General features: G+C 44.0%; 2 protein-coding genes across 3 annotated transcripts; both read right to left on the bottom strand.

Annotated features, from left to right (window-relative positions):
* Positions 1–1,228: 1,228 nt before the first annotated feature.
* Positions 1,229–3,780, bottom strand: DLX1 (distal-less homeobox 1). Of its 2 annotated transcripts, XM_068969335.1 has the most exons (3): positions 3,468–3,780; positions 2,612–2,811; positions 1,229–1,483 (listed from the first exon to the last, which is right to left on the bottom strand). In XM_068969335.1, exons 1-3 carry the CDS (start codon positions 3,778–3,780, stop codon positions 1,229–1,231), a joined length of 768 nt encoding a protein of 255 aa, XP_068825436.1. The 2 variants fall into 2 exon arrangements, with proteins under 2 accessions (XP_068825436.1, XP_068825437.1); XM_068969336.1 differs by lacking the exon at positions 2,612–2,811 and having other exon boundaries at positions 1,407–1,483.
* A 4,891-nt stretch (positions 3,781–8,671) lies between these two features.
* METAP1D (methionyl aminopeptidase type 1D, mitochondrial) lies at positions 8,672–24,294 on the bottom strand. Its single transcript, XM_068968253.1, has 8 exons — positions 24,173–24,294; positions 22,630–22,778; positions 22,036–22,078; positions 18,380–18,543; positions 11,496–11,593; positions 10,194–10,241; positions 9,209–9,287; positions 8,672–9,079 (listed from the first exon to the last, which is right to left on the bottom strand). The coding sequence occupies exons 2-8, from the start codon at positions 22,770–22,772 to the stop codon at positions 9,001–9,003; spliced, it is 654 nt and encodes a 217-aa protein (XP_068824354.1). The 5' UTR covers positions 22,773–22,778; positions 24,173–24,294; the 3' UTR covers positions 8,672–9,000.
* Positions 24,295–24,569: the final 275 nt, after the last annotated feature.

Consider the following 24,569-nt stretch of genomic DNA (forward strand, 5'->3'; position numbering starts at 1 on the left):
TCATTTCACAAAGCATTGGGTTTTACAGCCACACACAACAGAACGGAAAAAAGCTAAGTTTGTGCAACATGTTTACAGAACAATAATAATAACAATAATAATATGTACAGCAAATAGATCCTGCACCAGAGACTGTGCATTCAAGGTGGTGCTCTGTGGCCGAGCCTCTGGGGATTGTTGTAAAGCTGCTTTCGTCTTATTTACCCCTGGCATTGGGGCATTTTTGCCTAATTTTTTTCTCTCCCTGCCCCTCAGTTCGCTAGCTCTCTCCCCACAAGGAAAGAATTAGGATCTTTCTTCTTAACCAGGCAAAGTGATCAAGCGTTTTCCGGAGATAAGGAAACTTGGTTGGCTTCATTTCTCTATTTTCTTCTTTTTTTAAAATAATACGGGACATGTAAAAAATGCAAACCATTCGGCTCCAACCTCTCCATACCAGCGACGTACAAAAGTTACTGTATAAGTTAAAAATCACCAGGTCCTCCTTATTCGTTTTTCCGAGTGCGTTTAAAGGAATGAGTACGTTTGGACCCTGCTCTCCTCGCGCCCCGCAAAATCGCGAATGGGCCGAACCTTCCTTCAGCCTCAGGAGAAGTTCATTTCTCAATAAATAAAAACCCCCTCCCTCGTTTCCCCCAATCCCCGAACGAGCCACGTCGATGGTTAGGCAGGTCCAGGAAAAGGTCCGAAAAGACAAAACGATCCAGTATCCGGAACTGGGTGGCCCGATGGACCAAGCCTCCTCCGACCTGATGACTTTTTTCAGAGGCCGAAGAACTAGACAGCGGACGAACGAGAACCTCGACTTCGTCAGAGCACAGATACAGAGCGAAAGGAGACAAGAGACGGACAGGACAGAAAAGAGCTTTTGCTTTTTCTACATGGTTTTGTTTTCCTGATAGTCCCATACAGCTGAGGGTCGGCGGTCGGGTCCGGCGGGCTCTGGCTGCCTGGCCCGCTGGCTCGGACCGCTGTACCTGCGCTTCCAGGCCGCTTTCTGCTGTCACTGCGCGGCCGAGGTCGGGCGTGGGCACCGGGGAAGTCGCCGGGCCAGAGCGCGCGAGTCTCGGAGGAGGCGGCGGGCGTCCTGCCTTCATTGTTCCTTCTTCCCCACTGGGCCCTTCTTCTCCAGACCCAGGGCACGCGGACGGGGTGGATGGACCGGGAGGCGGGAGGGGCCCGGGCCGTGGGAGACGGGAAGGAGGCGGGCGGGTGCGGGCGCGCAACCTCACATGAGTTGGGGTTGCTGCAGAGCTTCTTGGTGCGCCGAGGGGTACCACGACGTGTAACTGGGGATGTAGGAGCCCGCGCTGCCGCCCGAGCCCTTGCCCGAAGAGGAGTTGGGGTTCCAGCCGGGCGGCACCGGCGGGGAACCGGCAGACAGCGCCCGGCCGTTGGCCAGCGCACTACCCTCCAGAGCCGCCCCGCCCTGCTTCATCAGCTTCTTGAACTTGGAGCGCTTGTTCTGGAACCAGATCTTGACCTGCAAGAGCGGACAACACGGTGACTCGGTCTAGGCCCACTGCGCCTACCTTGGTCCTGGGGAGATAAGGGAGCCCTGGGACAGCGTGAGAGGATACGCGGATACCACCCCCCACACTCACACACCGGCCCCCTGCTCTGCGGAACCCGGCGGCTCCCTGCTTGGAGAAGCATACACGTCGTCCTTCCCGCCTAAGAACCAAAGGCTGGGAGGCCTCATCGCCCGCCCCGGAGGCCGGCTGGAGCCGCTCTCTGAGAGCCAGGGGGCGTGGTGGTGAGCAGCGCCGGGATCCAGGCCTTCAGCCCGAGGCCGGCAATCGTCTGGGTAAGACACAGAGCCCATGAAACACCGAGCCTTCAATTCCAGTGTGAACATCAATAAAAGAGTGGAGAAAAGAAGTGGAGGAAATTTATTTGCAATGTTACCCGCCTTCTCTTTGCTCCATCATCTCTGCCCTTGAGTGAGCTGAGGAGACCACCGGGTTTTGTTAAACTTTTCGTTTGGGCTCAAATCAACCTTTCCTTAGCATCTCCCAGTTCTGCTCCTAAGCCCGGCCTCGACGTTGCAAACCCGCGGCAGTCGTGATCAGAACGTCGAAGGGGTCCCCAGAATCTTAGAGAAAACAGGGAAGGAAGGGTCCGTTTCTCCTCCAGGCTCTGGGATTTGGGAGGTGAGAGGACGGAGGAAAGGATATCCCCCCAACCCCAACCAAACTCAGTGAGAAGGAGGAGGGAGATAGAGGCTTGGGCCCAGGCCCCGAGTGATTAGTCATACACTTTAAAGGCAAAGAAGGGATTAACCCCCGAGTCTATTGTTCCAGTTGTTCGGGCACGTGTGACCTCAGAGTCCCCAAACAAAACGCCTAGGGAAATCCTTCTTGCGCCCCTAATCATATTGTCCAGGGACGGAGGGCCGCGCGGCTGGCAGCCCGGAGTACAGAGTGCAGCGACAGAGCCAGGGCAGAGGAAACTACGGAGGAAGGAGAGATGTTGTGAGAGCGAGGGATAGGACACACAAACACACACGCATACCGACCCCCGAGGCCCAGAGAGCAAGAAATGAAGCTCCTGGGGGCAAGTGGGCCGCGGGAAGCCTGCAGGGCGCCACGGTGGGGCAGCGGCGAGGTACCTGCGTCTGCGTGAGTCCCAAAGAGGCCGCGAGCTCCGCCCTCTCGGGCAGAGCTAGGTACTGAGTTTGCTGGAACCTCCGGTTCAAAGCCTGCAACTGCAAACTGGAATAAATCGTCCTGGGTTTGCGAATCTTTTTCCCCTTGCCATTGAAGCGCACTTCACCGCCTTCCACCACCGTGCTCTTCTCCGAGTCAGCCCCTGGAGGGACAGCAGAAGTGGGGGCCGTTGTTAAGGCGAAGGACTGCCTTGAGTGTAGGGAGCCGAGAGAAAGTAACCACAGAGGGGTGGCAGAGGAAGGAGCAGGAGCGAGGGAGATCACTCAAGAAACTCCGAAAGCCGGGAAGGATCCGGCCAAGTCCAAAGGGCCCGATCCCGGGAGCTGCAGGCGGACTGGGGCAGTTTGCAGGCGCGCGCTCCTGCCTTTGCAGGGAAAGTTTGCTATTTTTGCAGGCGGTAGTTGAGGTTTAATTACCCTTAATTGCATACATTGTTTATAGCGCTACGCAATAAATAATTACCGAGACTAATACGTGCACATGTGGGTTTCTGTTTTCCAGCAGGGCATTGTGTGCTTGGCGCACGGAGCCGCCCAGAGGCCCAGCCAATGCCAGGGGACGCTCTTGGATTTATCCTTTGCTGGATAGTTGCAAATTGGGTGGATATATATTTTTTTAATTTCTTTCCTATGACAGGGATGCAGAGATTGATACCCGAAACCTTTCACTGCTCCGGCGCCCTCCCCACCCCCATCCCACCTCTCTCTCCTCCTCTCGTCTCCCTCCTTTCTCTGTCTCTCTCCCCCTCCCTCTCTCCCTCCCTCCGTACCTCTTCCTTTCCCTGGCAGGCGCACGTACCTGGGTCCTCCAGGCGGCTCTGGGTGAGGCTGGCGCTGCCCGGGTAGGACTGCACCGAACTGATGTAGGGGCTGGACGCGTGGCTGCTGACCGAGTTGACGTAGGGGTAGCCCAGCGGTCGGGAGAAGGACGAGGCCGAGCTGTAAGCGCCGTCGGGCTGCGAATGGCCCGCCGAGTGTAAACAGTGCATGGAGTAGTGCCCGTGGGACATGGGAGAAGGAGACATTTGCTGGTTGGGCGGCCCAAACTCCATGAACACCGCCTTGCCCGACACGGGGCTGTTGAGACTTTCTGGCATGGTGGTCATGGTCATCTCTTCTCGCGGGGTCTGGGTGTGGGTCTCTCTCTCTCTCCTCTGCTTCCCTTTTAGGGGTCTCTGTTTCTCAGGACAAGAAGGAACCCAATTTAAGCGGAACAGGGGTTTTCACTTTCCATTCATAAGAAAATGGAGTTTGTCTCTTTGAAAAGTCTAAGCATGATGCTGCCGAGCTCCCCAAACTCGCTTCAAAGCTTTGACTCAGCCAAGGTCATAAATATTCATGAGCTGGCGGAGCTGATTGGTCCGCTGTCTTGCATAATCACCGGGGATTGGTCCGAGGCGCTCCGGCTCCGCTGGACTAGAGCGGGCGAGGCTGCCGGGCCTCCGGAGAGACGCATCCACGCTTCTAGGCCGTGTCTCCTCTGCAACAGAGCGCGCAGCGTGAGGCGCACAATGGGCTGCGGCGCCCGCGCCGGGCCCTCCGCGGCCCGCGGCTCTTCAGCCTCCCGTCTCTCCGGCGCGCTTTGCTTCCCAGAAACTAACTAGCGGGTTGGCACCGCCGCCCACCACCTCCTACAGTTCCCACCCTCCGCCCGCCCCCAACCCCGGGGCCCAGGGCACCTCTTCTAACCATCGCTACTCGTCCGGTGCAGAACTAGGGCGGCTCTGGAGCCCGGCCACGGCCTCCCGTACGCTGAGTCGCGCAATCCGGGCGCTGGAGGAGGGCAACCGAGCGCTATCCTCCAGAGAGTCTTGTGCCTAACGCAGCGCTCTCCTGGCCGCGCCTCCCTGGCCTGGGTCCCCTCTGCCACATCCCTGGGGGCGGGTTTGGGGCTCTCCGGGCGAACTCACTCACTCGGCCGCCGCGCCGCCGCCGCTCTCTGGGGCCCGGTCGCATTGCTCCAGGCCAAGCTGGCCACTCCAGCTCGAGGCTGCACCGGTCTGATTAAAACAGTGCGAGCAGAGAGCCAGAGAACCCGCGCTTCTCCTCCCAGGAAAGGCTGCCGCACCGCCCCCCTTCCCCCAACACCCACCTCCTCTTTCCCTCCCAACCTTCCTCCGCCTCCCCCTCCCCTCTCCATTCCCTCTGCGCGGAGCGCCCCGGCTCATTCGCCCCAAGGGCGCGGCACAGAGTGAAGCCTAGGAGCTGGCGGGCTCCGTTCGGCTTGAGCCGCGGATGCTAGGTGGTCATTTTCCGGCCTCCTGGGGTCTGGCGATAGTACCCGAGGTGCAGGAGTCCTGAGGGACACCAAAACCCGCGGCAAAACCAAGCCAGTCGCAGGCTCGCGTGTCTCTCTGTGGACACGTCTCTCATGTTCGCCCAGGATTCTCATCTCCAGGGTCAAAGCGGGCGCCACCGAGCCCAGGGCAGGGCTAGTGGGGGCAAAAGCTGCCAAGGCGCCTTCTATCTGCTGGAGCGCTAGGTACAGAAAAGCGCACAAAAGCTCCCCCCCACCCCCCTGGCAGCCACCACCCCCCGTGAGGCGTGGCGCGCACCACGCTGGCTGCGAAGGGGCTGTTGGTTTCCTACCCCGCCAACCCTACGGTGAATCCCAAATTACTTTGTTAGGTAATTAGAAAGTGTTGATAATTATTTCTTTCATAATTTAGCGGTGTGACGGGAACGGGGAAATGATCTTGTGAAAGTTCACACGTGCAGATGTATTAGTTACTGATTCATTTGATTAAATGGTAGTCTCAAGTGCTCGGATCCGCAGCTGAAGGCGCCCCATTAGCATAACACTGATGTTTAATTTTCATACGCATAATTAGCCATATATTTAACACTAATAGCAACATGCAGCCTTTCAGCGTTAAACAGCCCGGGATTTGATCTGGCCTGAGCTGAACCTTCGCCGATGCACCTTCCCCTGTCTAGAGTGCGCAATGATCACAGGACAAACCTCTGTAATCAAGCACATTTTGGCAGAGGGAACACCAATAAAAACGAACATTCAAAACAAATTACATCGGTGCTGTCGTTACAGATATTAGCGGAAGGGGCTTCTCTTTTTTAACTTCTGTAGCAGCAGCTGCTGCCCGCGGAATTCCTCCCCTTTGGTTTAAGTGTGCGATGTTGGGGGTAGAGATATTTCAGGCAGCGTGGTTGGAGCAAAAAGAAAAACAAAACTCAAGCAAAACAAAACAAGCAATCCTCCAAACCAATAAACGGGTTTGCCAGCGTTTAAAAAGATTTTTCTTTCTTTTTTTCTTTTTCTTTCTTACTTTCTCCACCCCCCCCCCTTTTTTTTTTCTCCCTTAATCATCGAAGCACACGGCGAGGCTTTGTAGCAACAACCAGCTAATGACTCCGCCACCAGACAACTCCCGGAGCCGTTACACTCCTCTTGATTTCCGTGTTGCACTTGTGATTTTAATTGCTCTTTCCTAGTGCCTGTTTTGGGGTGTGGAGTAAGGTACGCCCTGCACAGCAGCGGATCCCGCCCTGGCCCCTTGTCTCCTGCGCGCCTCGCGGGCCCTGCCCACGTAAGTGATCTCCGCGGCTGGCGCGAGGTGGGGATTGGGACGGAGGGAAGCAGGGCTTGCGATTCCGGGTACTCTGGGCAACGGGCGAGGAAACCCGACGGCTGGTCTGACTCGGGCCAGCTTCTTCCAGAGAACTGAAGGGTGGGGGAAGGGGAGAGAGGCGGCCGCAGGTTGCGACGGTCTCTAGGGCTCTCTGGTTCACATCTGGAGGAGAGATCCAAGTGTCGCAGCGCAGGGGACCGGGTTGGATCCGGGGAACATAGGACCCCCACGGGAAACGGCTTCAGAGCCTGGCTTATTTTAAAAAATCGATTATGTCTGGGCGAAGGAGTGTCTACACTCCGGAATTATTTCTTAGCCCCAGAGAAGCAGGTTCGGGGAAGGGTGGCTGAACTCGGGCCCTCGGGCTCCGAGACGTCCGGCCTTGACTAGCTTCTCAGTGTGTGATCTTACGCCTAAGAGCCCAGGGTGCCTCCCTTCCAACCCCCACCTCTAAGGCGACACCTGTTCTGAAACGCCGGTTTGCTTAGATCTTCGCCTGTCCCATGTCAGAGAGGAAACAAAACTCTCCCATTTATCCTGAGCGCCCCGGATTCCGAGTAGAACCTATTGGAGACTCCACGGACCGGGCGCCTGGTGGTGTTAGCAGTAGTCACGCATGGCTGGAAACCCTGCAACCAGGGGTGACGTTTGGGGCCAGTTCAGTTGTCCGAGTTGAGGTTGGGGGCTTGGACAAGATATTCTAAAATCTGTTTCTTAACTTCAACTTCAAAGCGTGTTTAATGGAATTCGATCTAATTCAAGTTTGTTTCCTACAGAGCTGCTGACTATTGGCTGGTGCTAGTATATATGCATATATATTTGAACTTTACTCTTTAATAAGTAGGATTATAGATCTGTCTCACAAATACCTCCACCTCGGAAAAATTACTGCATAAGCAGCGAGTTATCCCAGTGGCTGGTAAAATTCTGTATCCTTAATGAAATTATTCTTGGGGAATCTTGGGGTAAACGGACCTGTGGATAAGATATTGGCTACTCATTGCAATCTGCCTAATCTAGGAAAGAAGTGAAATCAATCTCTGGCAAAACTGCTAAGGTGATCTGGGCCTTGTTCCTCTCTAGAAAATTCCGGTTGTACTGGGGACAGCAGCCTCAGTCTCTAGGCCTTTACTTGGCCAAATCTTCAGCACCCCTAAAGTTTTTCCGTGGATCTTGTAAATCTGCAACCCCTCCCTCATCTTTTCCAGCTCTCAGATCAGCTAGAATTGGAATTACCTCTGTCCAAGTTCTGCCTGAATGAGAGGAAGAAAGCCCAAGAGAATTCCGAATTCAGGGAAAGGCTCAAACTAGTCACTTTTCCAAGTTCGCTCTTTGGCCTCAGTTTCCTATGACTTTCCCCACACTCTGAGGGTCACAAAGATGGACTGGCTCTCCAGGCCTATCACAGAGGCCACCTGTCATGGCAGCGGCAGGTGGCCACATTCCCTTGGTACTCTGGAGCTGAGCCCAATCTCTATTTAGTGGATGGCAGCTTTGTATAACCTGTTTCAGTAGAAACAAGAGTTGGCAACCACTGACTGGTGGAACACCCCGAAATCATGGCCAGGGGGTCACTACTTAGTACGTGGCTTGCTAGGAATCCAACCCTCTCCACCTCTGAGCCCAGGTGTGAAGAGGTCCCCAGGAGCTCAGGGAAGGGAAGACAGAGTACCAGGGTGGGGATGAGCCTTGGGAGACTCACAGTGTGGACCCTTGGATTTCCCGCTTCTAAAGCAGGAGGAGCTGCTGGCAGGCTGAATTAAACTCGTCACCTCCAATCCTGACTAATTAGGCCCTTGCCCTAAAAATTACCCGTGTCTCCTCTGTCAGGGATGTGCTGGGTCTCCAGTGCATTAGTGCCGATCTGAAGAAAGCCAGTGTTGGGAGAGATCGATTTAGGGAGGATACCCGCCTGACACTGCTCACATCTGGGCAGGTGGGACTGATCCTCCAACTCCCAGAGCAGAAAAATCCTTAGCTTGCATCTGTATGTTGGTGAGAGGGTCTCTCAGAAGTAACCTTTGGGATGGCCCCGCGGAGCAGTTTGAGGGCGGAGAGAAGGAACCACAGGGGACCAGAAAAGGCAAATTTTTGGACTGATAACCCCAGGCCCAGGGTCTAGAGGCAAGGAAATGTTTGTAACTAGCTCCTCCATTCGCCGGCTAATCTTTTCATCGCAAAGCAGCTATGAAGGGGAAAGAACCGGAAGGGCTGAGGGGCAGCTGGCCCGGCCAGCGCCCTCGGGGCCGGCCCATGTGGAACCCACAAAAGGGGTGGAAAAAGAGACAACAACAACAAAATCGTAATAGCTAGGCTCGGGTTTTCTTCCTGCGCGCGCGCGAGTGAAAAGTTCAGAGACTCAAAAATTAACCGCAAGACACTGTGGTTTTAAGGAGTGAAAGCTTTCTATTCGGGCAGAGTCAAGGCTAGGGAAAGAGAAAAGTATGCATTTCTAAGACTTCCTAGTCTTCCAAATGAGGGCGTCCCCGTTCCTTTCCAGATGCGTTTCCCGCGTTGGGAAACAGACGCGCCAGGATCCGTCTCTCCGAATGCGCACGGCCACTTCGGGGCTTCAGATTTGTGTTCGGAACGGCTCCCAAGCCCTACCGCATTTTCCCTAGCCGGCGCTGCTTGGTGCTAGGTAGGTTACTCTGGGACCTGCCGTTAGCCAATTTCTTCTAAAAGTTCTCCAGCTGGATTTCAGCAATTTAAGAAAAAGGTCTCTTGCGACCTTCGTATTGCTCCTCAGGCCTCGTGGGGCAGTTTGGTCAGGATCTGCGCGCCCCTGGACGTGATGAGAACTGTGTGCTCGAACTGGGCAGACCTAAAAAACACATGACAGGGATCAGCGAGCTCAAGCGCCGGCGGGGCAGGGATCAGCAGCTCGCCCGCGTCGTGGGACGAACCTGCCTTTTCAATACAATTTAAAAGCAACCGGGCAGAAAGCAAACACCTTTGATTGTCCAAGGAGACCACAGTCCACGAGTCCTCCAGCACTTTAAATTCAGGGGATCCCTCGGTTACAATTGGCTCTGTAAGAAGGAAAATATTTACTGCAGTGATCTAATCAAATTCTTGTCAAACATTGTTTCAACTGATTATTAAAAAAAAAAAAAATAAGAAGGTTCTCCCCCCTCCCTCCCAGTGCTTCCCCCCACGAGTTCATGTTGTCATCTCGCAAGCCCTAATTGATGCTGCTTACATAGTATGCTACAAACTAAACAGTAGGAAGAGGAAACGCTATGGCATTCAAAAATGTATGAAGTTGCCTACTTCGTAATTTTTTTAGAGAAAAAAGGGCATTTTAATCAAGACTTAATTAGGACCCTGTGGATAATAACCACCCAAACACCAGTCCCTCTTATAAATATCAGTCGGTTTTTTTAAATATTTGAATTTTTAAAACATGCTCAAAATGTTCATTAATCAGCAAATAACAATTTTCTTATTTCACTCTAATTGCTTCTCCATTAAGCCCCACAGTCAGAAATATGATGCCTTCGGGGCTTTAGGTGATTGGAATTTGGTGGTGACACCAATCACATGATCAGCCAGGAATGGGTCGACAGAGAGTATATGCCACTTGCTGACAGGGAGCAAGGGACTTAATCGCCTCTAGTTAATGAAAAGAAGAAGAAGGTGTTAATGAAAGAAGAAAAAAAAAACCCACAAAAAAGCAACACAAAAAAACAAACACCACATTATGTTGGTAACAGAATTAAAGGTTGGACGGCTGCCGTCTCCTAAATGTGTCGGTAAGTATCTGATTTAGGAAGATGGGGCTCGAGGATATTATTTAATCAGGTTTACTATGCATCTGAATTATTTCATTATACTGATTGGCTTTATTAGTCCTTCACCGGACTGCCTGGCCTAGGCCAGCGCTACTGCGCCAAGCCAGGGAGCCCCTGCTCTCTGAAGAGGAACTTAGCACTAACCTATGGTGAACGCCATGCCCTCCTCCATGAGTAGATCGCTGTCATTCGCTGTAAGACAAAAATACGAGTGTGGGGTGTGGGGATGGGATATGGCGAGAACAGAGAGAAATGGATTAGAAGGGTTAGGCTGCACAAAAAAAGTGGTCATTTTATTTTTCTTTTAGGAAGAGGTTGCTAGAATCTTGAGTGGTGGCTGCCTAGGGGTTAAGCACAGGGCTCCTGGGCCCTCAGCCTTTGCATTTTCTGAGCTTGAGGTCAGGGCTCCTAGGAAGGGTGCACCAAGGCTGAGCAGCCCAGGTACTTGAGACACTTTTAGGGCTCCCCTCTCTTTTGTCCCCTTGCTCTGGCCACTTGCTCTGAGGTTTGCTGGCTTCCACCTCCCAAGGGAAAGGGGAAGACATCTTGGGAACTGAGACAAAGGGAAGGCGGGTTGGTAGGAGGGAAGAACAGGGGTGACCTGAAATATTTCCAGGGTTTGGCACTGGGTGGGCACTCACCTGAGAGGCCCTTTCTGCACTCCAGCCTGGGCCTCTTACAGCTGCCTCAGATGAAGTTCTTTGGCCTAAAGGAAGTTCTGACCTGCTGAGTGTCTAGGATCTTTCAAGGGGTGGATTCCAGCTAGTAGTTCCTCTATGGGGCTGTCCCCACCCCCAAGCACACAGGTCAAAGCCCCAGGATCAACTTTCCTTTGGTGCTTGTCCAGGTATGCTGCTTCTTGGGGACATTCCACAGAACTACTTCATAGTCTAACCCAAATCCCCCAACCCCTTCTGGCCCACCCTTGCCTTCCCATCGTAGGGAGAACATCCAGGCAGTGAAAAACAGGAGACTCTGGGTATAATCTAGGAGTCACTGAAGAGTACATGCTGCTAAATACACTAGCTGTCAACGCTGTGTAAGACGTAATGAAGTTTAACCACAACAGTCAGCAGTTAGAGAAGGGAGTAGAAAAAGAAAAACAGAAAACAGTCCTATGTGCATGCTGCTGGGACATTGATGCAGTGGTGTTTTGTTTTCAGTAACTTTTTCTAGACAAATATCCCTTGTGCCTTCCAGCCATCACCCTTCAGGAGAAGACAAACAGCAAAACAAAGCTTATTTGGGGATTGAAATGGCCGGGCTCTAATTCAGTAACATAGTAACATGCTGGTAAGGATTAAATAGGATCCCCTCCCCACATACACACACACCCTCATAGGGAAGGATGACAATGTGAATTCCACATTGCAGCAAGAGATTCAGGAGCAAAACTGCTTTATCTTGATTCCTTTCAATAAGCAGCTCCCAAACTAACTTTCTTACCATGATGCCAAATTTCTGGATGTCCATGAAAGTAAGATCCTATACCATGTCCCACAAAGTGTGGACAGACTTGCAAACCATTCTGATGAGTTATCTGGCTTTAAAAGTGACCAAACAAAATACTGAATTAAATTGGATCATTTTAAGTGCATATATAGGTAAGACAAAGTCCCTTCAAAGTATTCTCTGAAAAAGAAAAAAAAAAATCAGTTCTATTTAGAGTCATATGGTAACAATTTGTTTTCATTATTCTGGAAAAATTTTATATTTTGTCACAGCTTGCAACAACTCCCTTTGGATACATGAAGAAAAAAGATATGTAGCTAACACAATAGTTTGCTTCAATTACTTTAGTACAGCATTCAAACAAGGTCACTTTTAGACCTGTCTATGCACATATATACAGTACAATATAACCAAGATATATGTTCAGGTAATGGAGGTCACACAAACCTGCCTGATTTGTATGGAGTTTCACTAAAAGACCATACAAATTATTACTGACTTGGGAACCGAACAACAAAAAATTACAATCTGAAATGTGACTTCAATAATTGCTTATTCTGGTCTATTTCAGAACATCAAACATTTTATAGACACATTTATACAAAAGGTCACATCTGCTTTGTCCATATTCTTGAAGCACTTCAAAACTTTGTGATTATTTGAGATTTCTACTCAAGACCTATACCATTAACAGAATTCATAAAATATGCTTTTTAATTGCTATGATGCTTAAGAGAAGCTAGTATTGTGATTCTTAATTCTTAATGCTACATTAGTTACTTCTACATGCAAATCTTTTGCATTCCATTTATTCCATAGAAGTGAAATCTTAGAATCCAACCCTAAAATCTTCACCTACAAGATTAAGGAGGTTTTGTTTTTTTTTTTTTTAGGAGTTGTTTTTGAAATCAGGTGGATACATACCATGAACAATTTATATTTTCATGCGGATGAAGAGCAAAGTGCCTTAACCCTAACCATAATAATGGATTGGGATTTATAGGACTATTTAAATTCTTAACCAAACCAAAGTTCTTGAATCCCAAGCTAGTTTTCAGCAGCCCTTTGGTTTGGTTTACCACCAACTCAAAGGCATTTAGCCAGCATCTTTATGAGCATTCCTGTCAAAATACTTTTCTCTAGACATTTTTAACCTTCATCTCCAGACCTGTAAAATGTCTTCACTTAGGCCAGGATGTCACCATAAATATCAGATGGGCAGTCTCTCATTCAGATTTAATTTCCATGTAACAGAAATAGGTGAGCTATACGTGTGTTGAGGAGAGGAACGGTAAGTGAATGCTTTTCTCTCTTAATTTGTTCTTTATGGTTATAGTTATTTCTGTGTGTCTTTTCACTCTGGACAGGAGGTATAACAACTTTTCCAAGTTGCTTCTATTTGTACTACACAATTCCTGAATAAAAACTCAGGATGGAGAGTAGATAGAGGCTGGAAGAGAGATTATTCAGTAAGATATGCTAATCTAGATTTTTTTTTAAAGTAAGAATAGGTCTTATCTACCCATCTACCCATTATGTTATCTATGTCCCAACAAACCTTAATAATTCTAAGAGGAATCGCTATAAACTGTTCTTCTATTTTCTTTTCTTAAAAAAAAAAAAAGACTCTAACTGATTGGCAAGCATCACAGCTACACTGTGAATGTGGCAATCTTCATTTTAATTTCTGATGAGAGGATAGGAAGAAAGCCCACTATGAAAAAACACTTGGGGTCCCTCCCCCCTCATATCTCTCATTCCTCTTCATAAAAGAAGCTGTGCAATTACTAGGTGGCTAAAGATATCTGAGTGCATTCTACAACAATTTACTGCCTGGATCCTGCTGAAACTTTTGGTTATAGGAAGATCATAGAATGTATATGTCACGGATGCAAAGGTCAGAGGATTTCACAGCCATGTGGAAAGAGGAAAAGATCAGGACAAATTTCCCTCAGTTCCTTGGTGGAGTACCTGTCTCAGTGGTTGATTCTCAGGAACTAAATAAAACCTCCTGTCTGCTTTTTAGGGTCTTTTCCTTTTGGATTGGTAGTTAGCTGTTTTAACACATACTTCCTGGGACTGAATGGAATAAAATCTCATTAATGTTTCTAACTACTGATGAAAAGCACGTCCCTTCTACTATTGTACTGTGTACTGTTCTTCTATTTTGGAATATAAGGGAAGCCCAAGATTAATTTACGTGATTCTAAGATTTACATCTAACTTCGTGGAGACAATCCAAGTGATCTGTAGGAGCAAATGTCTGCTCTAAAGTGAAATCAAGTACTAGAAACTCTAGTTGTGGCACAGGAAAGTGGAGCATGCCGGCTTCTCCTGACTAGTGTGCTGCGGAAAGTGGAAGTGTTGGGTGGGCAGGGGTGCCCACAAAGCATTCGGTTACTCCGTAACACCAGCCATCACGGGCTGTGACCTATTTCTGAGCATGAAGGTCTTCTTGCCTTGGATATTACACAGATGAAATCTGCCTTCTTTTTGTTGAAATCTGCTAAAAGGAACTCTCTGAGGATTAGCTCTTCTGGTCTGATTTTTTCTAACTAAAACCTCTCTAAGACAGCAGCTCACTTATTTAAGTCTGAGCACATTTGGGATTTGAAGCCCTTCATATGGAATATTTGGGGAGGAGGAGAGAGATGTATAAAAGTAGTTTGTGAACTTACTTGAAAATTATTCTGTGTTACAGTTCATGTTTCAGCTGTGGTTTAGAGTTAAGAGAGAGATCTCTCTTAAGGAATTTCATCCTGTGACTGTTCTCTTAATTGAATCCCCTTCCATGAGACAGTTTTCCCAACAAAAGTTTTGTCTAGATAAATTAAAATTCTTGATACATTTAAACTAGATTTCATAACTAAGAATACATTCCCCAAGAGGGCAGAGGAGTACTATTTTTAAGTACACACTCTTCTAAAGGAATAAAAATGCACATGGAAATAGTTTTATTACTATTTCTACATGAATTCTATCAACAGAACTGATTTCCAAATGGTCACATCTCTAATTAAAGGATCTCAAATGGCACCTGATTTTCTAAGTCATGGAATTTACTTAATTTTTTTCAGATTTTTATTTTAAGCAGTAGTCTTTGGATGCTGCTGCTGCTGCTGCTAAGTCGCTTCAGTCGTGTCCGACTCTGTGCGACCCCATAGATGGCAGCCCACCAGGCTCCCCCGTCCCTGGGATTCTCCAGGCAAGAACACTGGAGTGGGTTGCCATTTCCTTCTCCAAGTCTTTGGATGCAGGAATGCACAAATTCAAGGATTCCCTCTAATTGAAAAGGAATGTTTAAGTACAATTAGTAATATTTTTGAAAGCCAACAACTGTTTTCCAAAAGAAGAGTACATTTTTTTTTTGTTTCAAACTGGATTACAAATTACTGTATTTTTCTTACAATAGTGCTGAACTTTTATATGAGGTTTTCTGTTTCTGAAAAGCAGACATGATGGATTGAAATAAAAGATAATTTATTGCAATGCTTACTTTCATGTGCAGAGAGAAGCAGTGTAATTGTAATTTACAGTAGCTGTCAAGAAAAAATCCATCACAGATGACATTAAAATGACTTATTTTGCCTGAGCCACTTATTGTTTAAATGTGCATAATCTAATAGAAAGAGATTATTTTTAAAAATCTGCTTTATATTCTTCTAAATTAATATCAAAACATATACTTATGAATTAAACATTAAAAACCATTCATTGATACTTTCACCATGACATTTACAAGGATAAGTTTAAATTATTTTTGATTAAACTGTCACATATTTGTGATGCATGAATCTACACATTCACAGTATCCTCATATGTATAGCTCATATCATCGAAGGATAATTACAAAAATACAGATTTAGAAATATTTTAACGCAAATGGAGGTACAGTGAGCATAATAACGCTGTAACCTAAAGATCACTAGACATCCCTCATGAAAAAGAAGGGCACAGGGAGAACTCTTTCAGACAACACTTCTTCGGAGATATCATCCTATTCTTTAGGTTTCAGAGAATTTCAAAATTTCCTATAAAGATCACCAGGTTTTAACATGATCCTACTGAAAGATGCTTGAATGTTCTTTCAATGGTGTATCAGTAGAGAGAGGCTATGCAAACGATGGTGAATATCTTAATCGAGGCTGAGTCGAAAGATGTTTGTAAACCTTTGGTCTATAATGATTCCGAGTACTTCTGGCTTAAAGGTGGAGACTGTTTATTTACTCCCTTGAGGGTTTGCCTGAATAGGAAAAGGCGAAATAACAGATGTCCAGAAACACTGCCTTAACACATCAGAACAAATATTTGTTAGACTCGGGGCCAGTTTCCTCCTCAGAGGCAGACACAAACCATCTAAATAATGAAATGCATTAGAGTAACGGAAAAAGTTCATTGTCTATGTTATTTTTCACATAGTTTTGTAAGTGCAGTTGTCGGGACTGATCTGGTTTTCAAAGGAGCTTGTACATGCAAATTCATTCTCTATGAAAACTGACCTTTGCATCCAGATAGCTAAAATTCAATGTCACTTTCAATTTTACTCTTCTTCTTTTTTTTTTTATGTAGCTAGAATTAATGTAGTGAATATGTAATGAAGTGCATTATCCTGCATGGAGATTTATCAGATTTTCCGACTGAATGCTATGCTTCGCTAGTGCTAGCTGGAGTTCACCTGCATGTTGGTGGGGCGTGTGGCTCTTTTTTGTAAAGAGTTAAGTCGTACACAAAAAAAGGGAACAAAGGTCAGCACCCAGCCGCCACTTGAATGTGAGATTTTTCTTTTTATTCCCCTTGATGTATACTAGGCTCTGTGTTATTAGTCTTAATGATGGAAAATTGTAGTGTTGATACAAATCTTTTTTTCAAAGTAGTAGGCGGGAGCTCCATTTGTTAGTAAGTTTTTTTGTGACTAAAAGCCACGGACAGTACATTTATGTAGCAGTAAAAGGCCTAGATGCTCTTTCCATAGCAGAGCTAATTATTCCTACTGTGACCTTACTGATCTAGCCTGTTCCTAGTACGTCTCATCTGCACGCCTGTTCCTCTGTGTAGATGGTGTCAGAGAATATGAAAAACCCTATAATGAAACCATTTTCATGATGGAGAAAGGCTACTGGAGTTGCACTTGCTACAAAGAGGCTCAATTATATGAGTAATTGTGATAATTTTCTACATTCATAGCCTTCAATGGGGAAAAAAGAATGAGAGCCACAAAGGAAAATTACTTTAACAAGAAAGTACAGAGAGTAAAAATGGAAGAAGAGACAAAAAAAAGGGGGGAAAAAAACCAGAAAAAAAAAGTTTAAAAAATAGATCTGGAGGGAGGAATAGCGAGACAGAGAGAGCAACAGAAATGCTCAAAAGCCCATGTGCAGCTGTGTTGCACAATTAAATTGAATTTTTTTTTTCTGCAGTTGATGAATGTGACTACTGCAAATGTGCCTCTGTAGTTAGCTATCATTTGTTGTTCCGTGACAGGAAAAGGATAATTACCTCTCAGAGAGAATCAAAGGCTGACATGCCCTTTAGACACAGCCATGAATGCAGAGCGCGATAGAATGCTTGAATAAGAATCTAGTGTTCTCTGCCCCCTTCTACTGAAGAATAAATTTTGTTAAAATGCAAGAGCACCACCAGTAAATTTGTTGAACCCTAGGTGTTCAAAAATATGAGGTACATCTATCGACTCATCCCATTTGCAAAAATAAAACTGCATTTTGAATTCATTTCTATTATATTCATGGACAGTAAGATAGTGAGATATGCATTAAATTTCTTTTCCCAGTAGGGGTCTGATTCAACATTTCCTATGAAAGAACAGAGAGACACTATCCTTTTTTCCCAGGCTAGTTAGCCTATAATTTAAAACTGTCAAAAACACAATTTTGTTCAAAGTCTTCAATAAAAGCTTCTCCGATATAACCCAAAGAGATTTTACTAAAGTTTGATTCAGACACTGTTACAATATTTTTAAAGCCATAAATACATTTAACTGATATTTTACTGCCTTTTTTCTTAGAGTATTCGAAGGCTTACGAAGAAAAAAGGCAGTATCTTTTCAAGGTGACTAAGCCTTCCACCCTTCAGACAAATGGGAAGTAGTCAATGGTTCATATTAATGAGAGCAGTGCTGTAAAAGGTACTCATGTAACCATCTTTAAGAAAATATGTTACTTTTAAATGAAAACACATATTCTGCACATCTACTTCAAAACAGTTAGGGGAAAAAAAAGAGATCTAAAATAGGTAACAGATTACAAAGAAAAGTCTTGAATTCAGTAAATACACATACTCTCAAAAAGCAAGCAGAGAAGGCTGTGTGGAAAGTAAACAGTGGTTTACGGGAAAAATGAACCAGGCCAAAAAAAAAAAAAAAACAAGATCACCCTTTCAGGCTGTTTGCTAGCCCACTAATTTGAAAGGTAAGCCTTGCTTGAGCTAATGCTTTTTATCTTTCTGTCACAGGAATAATTTCACTTCGTGCCTTTATAAAATCTAGCTTTTCTCCTGTCTCCTATTCAAGATTTGAGATACTCACTGTTTCTTAGCTACTCTTCCATGTTTGGTATGAGTTTGAATACAGGAACACTACAGACCAACACATCAAGCTAAAACTAAAGCAGTCATATGAATATTGCTTCTATACTGCTGCTTCTATAAGTTTCTTTGTTGACCTGATATCATTCACTTTTTTGAAGTCGTTTACTTTTTTTTTAAACTCAGGGAACAGCACTGCACGCTGGCAGTTCACATACCGATATCAGACTGAAATGATGGTTCTGAATCATAAAACATGTCATCAACTTTACTCCAAGCCACCAATAACCTTTGTACCATCTGCCAACCCCCCCTTTATTTGTCACTGCAAGGCTTACCTGATTGTGTTTCCAATGACAGAGAAGGGAGCCCCCGCTCTGCAAGCTGCAATTGCTTCATCTCTACACCTCCTGGCAACCTCCACTAACTTTTTACCACATTCATCCACATTGCCCACCAAAAATGTTTCAGAGGTGTCTCCGTGGTAGCCATTGTAGTAAACCTAAACACAGGCAGAAATGTACAAATATGTCCTTGTTTAAAAATCTATTCTCCTACAGTCTACATTGCATTCCTTTATATATTTAGTAAATTCATGTGTTTCACCCTTCCAGAATTATTAAGTTCACCTACAAAAAAAGGAGAAATGATCCTACAGAAACATGAAAAAGACACACAATGATATTACAAAAGTTTAAATAAATACATGACTAGCACGGGTCTTTCAGCACTATGATTATCAACATTCTTTAACATTTTGAGTTCTCATTTTATTTTTGAGGCAAAATTATTTATGTGAAAATAGTGATCAAAGACACTGACCCATGATTACTACAAGAGGGTTAGAGAATTCAGAAGTATTTAACACAGTGAAGAGTTTCCTAAAGTGTCATAAAGATACTTATCTTTTGTTTACCAGTCCCACCCTTGGAAGTGATAGATAATGACAAGAAGAAATAAGATAGATATGTCAGTGTTATAACAGACAGAAGAAGAATTCAGTTCCAAGAACTGAAGTGGCTCAATATCGGAATGACGTAAGTTATAGAAAAATCCTGTCTGGAAGTGAAATCTTAATCAAATATTCCAGATAGCAGAATGTTAACAGAAAACACTATACATGGATTTTTAAAGAATCAGAATATAACAAAACAGGTTTAAGAATAAAATTACAGAAAATAGCATTTTATCTGTCTTCAATGACTCAGAAGGCCCTGCAGGATCTTGAAAGACACCATATTCACCATAAAAATCAATAATCAGCAAACACTGTAATAAATACAGAAGGTAGAGGAGACTGGTTGAATATTGATCCTTTGATATAGCATGGAATTTGCTATTTTGCATAAATTTGTCCTATATAATTATCTTTCACATTTCTCTTTCTCATGAAGTAGAATGCAGGAACTGTAATAAAAAAGATGTTTATCTGAGCTTTCTGTTTTAATATGGAATTAATCTGTATACTCATCTTCAATAAGGATACTCTTGTATGCTCTGTAAGGGAGGCAGGAGAAATCTTTATCTTCGCTTTTCAAGTCAGGAAACGGAAGCACAGACAAGTGACTTGTCTAAAGTTAGTGGCAGAAAACAAGAGGCAGATCCAGGTCAATATGATGGATTCTTGACTTCTAATCAAGTGTTTTTACTACTATATCAAGTCACCTTGCAATACAACAGTGTTTTATATATTTATTCCCATTTGTAACCCAAGAGAGTACAAATTTTTACTTTATACATGGGAATATAACATTTATTAATAAGAGTAATTATTAACACAAAATTGTAACTCTGTTTCTATAGTTGCTATTTAAGTAAAAATGTATTTAAAAAATCATTATTTGCCTTTTCATATTACTTTTCACTAGTCTGAAAATGACTACTTGAAAGATTCAATATATATGGAAATAATACTTTTGAAAGTCTGTGGCAGTTAGCTATAATTACTGGTTTTATCCATGAACTATTCTTGTTTTATACTTCATTTATTTAATTCTTCATTTATCATTTATTAATAATTTAATAACATTTAAAATGTTTATTGAGCAACTATTATGGGATATCACATCATCTTTTTTTTTAAACATTCAACTTTCAAGGGGACGTCTATTTTCTTGTGATATATACTAGATGTAAACAATTATAAAATGTAATGAGTATTTTCTGGTAAGTGATGAAGCCTTTCATTTAATAAAATATTTCATAAGAAATATAATTTCAGTTACTGACCTGTATGTTTCCTTGGTCCCTTTACATTGCTCTGTGCGTGTGTTTAGTTGTGTCCAGCTCTTTGCAACCCCATGGACTGTAGCCTGCCAGGCTCCTCTGTCCATGGAATTTCCCAGGCAAGAACACTGGAGTGGGCTGTCACTCCCTTCTCCAGGGGATCTTCCTGACCCGGGATTGAACCCACATCTCTTGTGTCTCATGCATTGGCAGGCAGATTCTTTACCACTGTGCCATGTGAAAAGTCCTCACATTTCGAGACACTCAAAAACATTTCACTTTGATCATTTGAATGTTAAAAATGAAATTGTTTACTGAAAGTCTTCAGGAAACTTAGGAAAGGCAGAGACTATTCTCTCTGGGCACATTGGAAACAGGTGGGAAGGGCATGCTGATTTCATTGAAAGCAGCAATATTTTATTAGGGATGATTAGGTGAGGTAATGAATGGACAGCCTCTAAGTCAGGTATAATCTAAAAGAAAAGTGCATAATGAAAAATACTTTATTTCATGTATACTTTATAAAATACCTCCTACATATTCTGAGCTGGAGAGAGAGCCACAATATATGTGGAGCAATTGTTGAAGTATTCTAAGCAACTAGGACAAAATGATATATAGAGTATCCACCATAAAAGAATTTTTGGCTATGTACTAAGACAAATTGATATGAAGAGAAAAGGTTGAATTAATTTAAACAACTAAAAATCAGACTGAACTAAACTACTGGATGCCAACGTCTACTACATTCCCACTCCCATCCAAGTTTCATGACCTGGATATGAAATCATATTATTAAGCATATTTTCTTACTAACAGAGAAAATACTCCTTGAATGCTGTCTATCTCAACTAGTTCTCAGCAGATGTTTACTTTATATTTATTTATTTAGAATATACTTATTAATCATCAGATGTATAGAATTTATTTACAATCTCCATTATCCTAAGGTATCATTACATAATTTTTTAGTAAAACGAACTGCCAAAGCACAAATAACCTAAGTCTGAGAACTGTGAAAGGCTAAGAAAATTAGAAAAGGTTAGAGCTTGTACAGTTTGAAGTTCCTGTGTTAAATTACCTGGGGCTGTTATTTGAAAGAAAGGCTGTTAACCATTTGGTGAAAACTTAAGTTCAAGAGAGAAAAGCACTCTGCGTGTATGCTTCGAGTTCAAGGCTGTCTATACCAGAAATGGAACACAACGTTACCTTCAGGGATTTTAATAAATCTAAGGAACACTGCTAGCAAAAGAGTTTCTGTCCAAATAGACTGACACACACAGGCCAATGTAGCCCCTAATGACAGAGTAAGATAATGACAGGCCCCACTCAAAATCAGCAGGAAGAGGAAGATCAATCTTGGCAGAGTGAAGGAAAAATGCTGGCTTTCTTCGCCTTAGCTCATCTCATATATATCTAGCTTCAGCAGCTGCCCAGTGCTGTAGGGCTCTGCATTAACTACACAGTGGATCAATAACAATTACACCTTCTCAAAAACATGACACATAGCAGGATTGGGTTGACATTTCACTTAGGCCAACATTGATCTCAGTGCATCTGATTCCAGCCCTAAATTCAAGTCAGGCCTGGGTTTACTTGGAATAAACACAGTGTTAAAGACAAAAAAGGAAACCAGCTGCTTGCGTCTGGGTCTAGAAGTAAACAGCGCTTCCATGGGCGCAGTTCACATTTTCAATCCAGTCTTCTTCCTGTTGCTACCAGCAATTCTGAAGTTGATCAAAGACTGTTTTTTATATGATTTACTCACCGTGACATCAATGTTGATAATATCTCCATCCTGAAGAGGTCGACTGAAACATAAACAGAAAAAAAAAAAAATGGTGATAGATCCCAATAAAAGGAATATAAAAATAAATACCTAATGACTGCAATCAGAAGCCCAATGAGTAGTGATGCTAATTCAGAGTGGAGGAGGATTGAGTGGAATACCTGTATCTAATCTTTCATTTATATTAGCCATATCATTTTTACTAGAAATACATAGTATAACATGCAGCATCACTGTTTAAAAATCTACTTATTCTCAACAAAATATACTTATCGTTACCTTAATTCTGCAAAGAGCCAAAACAATAGTAGATGGTTAAAAATTTGAGATGGTAAAAGAAATATTTAATGTACAACCACTTTTTCAGATTACATATTGCTTTAACAAACATTAAATGGTGGTATTATGTCCATTTAGAAACAAAATACTTAAAAATTGTTGCTTTACCATAATCGGTTTCAAAAGTTTGCAGGCAGGTTTCAATTAAACTATAGTGTCTTTCAACATATATTATAGATCTTAGTTTCACGTTTCAGTTTCCAAAGGAACAATATGTTATTAAGCAATGAATACCTGTCAGGGATACCATGACAAAGCACGTTGTTTACAGAGGTACAAACAGATTTTGGAAAACCTCCATAGCCTAGAGGTGAGGGGTAGGCATCATGACTGATTATTTCCTGATGAACAAGAGCATCTATCTCTTCAGTTGTCATGTCAACCTGAAATATTAAATAAAGAGACTGTGAAGTGACAGTTGGAGAGATCTCCTGTATTTATTGACTATGCCTATAGCTATAGCCCTTCCAGATGAGACTGTACAAATTTACTGTGATAAACCTGATACATTTTAATTATGATTAACACTAAAATCCTAAACTGTGCCTTTCTGACAATTGTTTGGGTATATGGTGGTGTAAGGGGCTATTAGGAAATGGCCATTTTAAACTCTAAGATCCTTTCAATCATTTGTGAATCATTAAATGACAGGATTCCTTTTTAGCTTGGAGATTTCAAAAACACGTTCTGAGGCAATTCCTTCCTCTTCCTCAATGGTTAGTGGCCTCGGCTGATCAAAGCGTTTGAATTCTCAAAAGGATCTTCAGTTCAGGTGACAAAGCTTGAAAAGTAGGTCAACCCATGCCTTTTTATCCCAGCAAAACATTACATGGGTTTTGCAGTGATGGCATGGAGGTTATGGATCATCATCTGAAAAGATTAGCTTGATACATTTTGTAGAGATTCTGGTTCACTAATCTTGATTTCTTTCATACCAAAACAAATCAGTGTGTTTTTAAAAATATTTTTCCCTTACTAGAAGATATCCAATTGCTCTCAAACTAAAAGAAAACTAAAATCAAGTTTTGTGGGCACAAAAAGACTGTCTCCATAAACTCAAATATCACAAGTAAAAGTCTAAAACAAGATCGTTTACTGAAAATTAACATTCCTTCAACTGTTTTCTTTATGTTATTTTATATTCACATTATGGTTCATTGATAACAAGTCTATCACACAGATGTTACACTAAGTGTTTCATATTTGCGTCTCATTTCCTAAATGCTGCCCACCTTTTGGAAACTATAGGCCGGTATTTCCTTTTATGATCCTTACATAGCAGGATTCAGATTCAGTTTCAGATTATTCTGAAAGACCTAAATCTTATAGTAAGATAGTTGCATACAATTACATTGCTGAATTACCTACAGCTTGGTTTGTCTGGTCTGATCTTTCTTTGCAGAACCAATGCAAGAAAATAGGAGACAAAGTATGAGGCAAAGCAACTCTTCAGGCACATGAAATAATGTGGGGAATAAAAGCAGAAATTACAGGCAGGAATAAGAGGGCAGACGTCAAAGCTGGCTGTCATGGAGCAACTTGGATAGGCTGCCTGAGCCCAAGCTATCTTCAGAATTCTGCTACTCAACACTGACTTTGGATTTTAAATTATCTTTTGAATAAACAGAAAATACACAATTCCTGTCCCCTATCCCAAGGTTTTACTTAATTTTTAACAAATTAGATGTGTACAAAAGAAGAGTTAGAGGAAATAGGGAAAAGCAGGGAAGGTCTGCTGCCCTTTATGCAAGTCTTGCGAGGCTTCATGAGACGCCACCTTTAAACTCTTCCCGGCCAAGAGGAGGACATGTCGGGCCAGCTGACAAGCCTGGCGAAGCCCTTGAATCTGATCTTCATTCTTAACTTCTATGCTGTCTCCCCAGTCGGGTACAATTCCTGTCGTCACATAGTCTGGCTTCTTTATGTGCTTGAGGAAAAAGGATTGAAAACGAAGATCAGAACCCAGCGCACGACAATGGGATCATTTTTCCGCACACAGCCTCCTGCTTCATGGAGCTCTGCCCTTCCTGCCGGAGCACCGACCTCCGAAGCCAGCACAACAGACCCTCCAGGCTGCCCCCGGTTCCTTCCCCTGCCCTTTTGAACTTAACGTGGCCTGTTAGTGCTGCCTCTGGATGGTCTGTTAACCTTACTGGTGCTTTGACTCACACTGG

Source organism: Capricornis sumatraensis, chromosome 3, assembly GCF_032405125.1.
Source record: "Capricornis sumatraensis isolate serow.1 chromosome 3, serow.2, whole genome shotgun sequence".
NCBI classification, from domain to species: domain Eukaryota; kingdom Metazoa; phylum Chordata; class Mammalia; order Artiodactyla; family Bovidae; genus Capricornis; species Capricornis sumatraensis.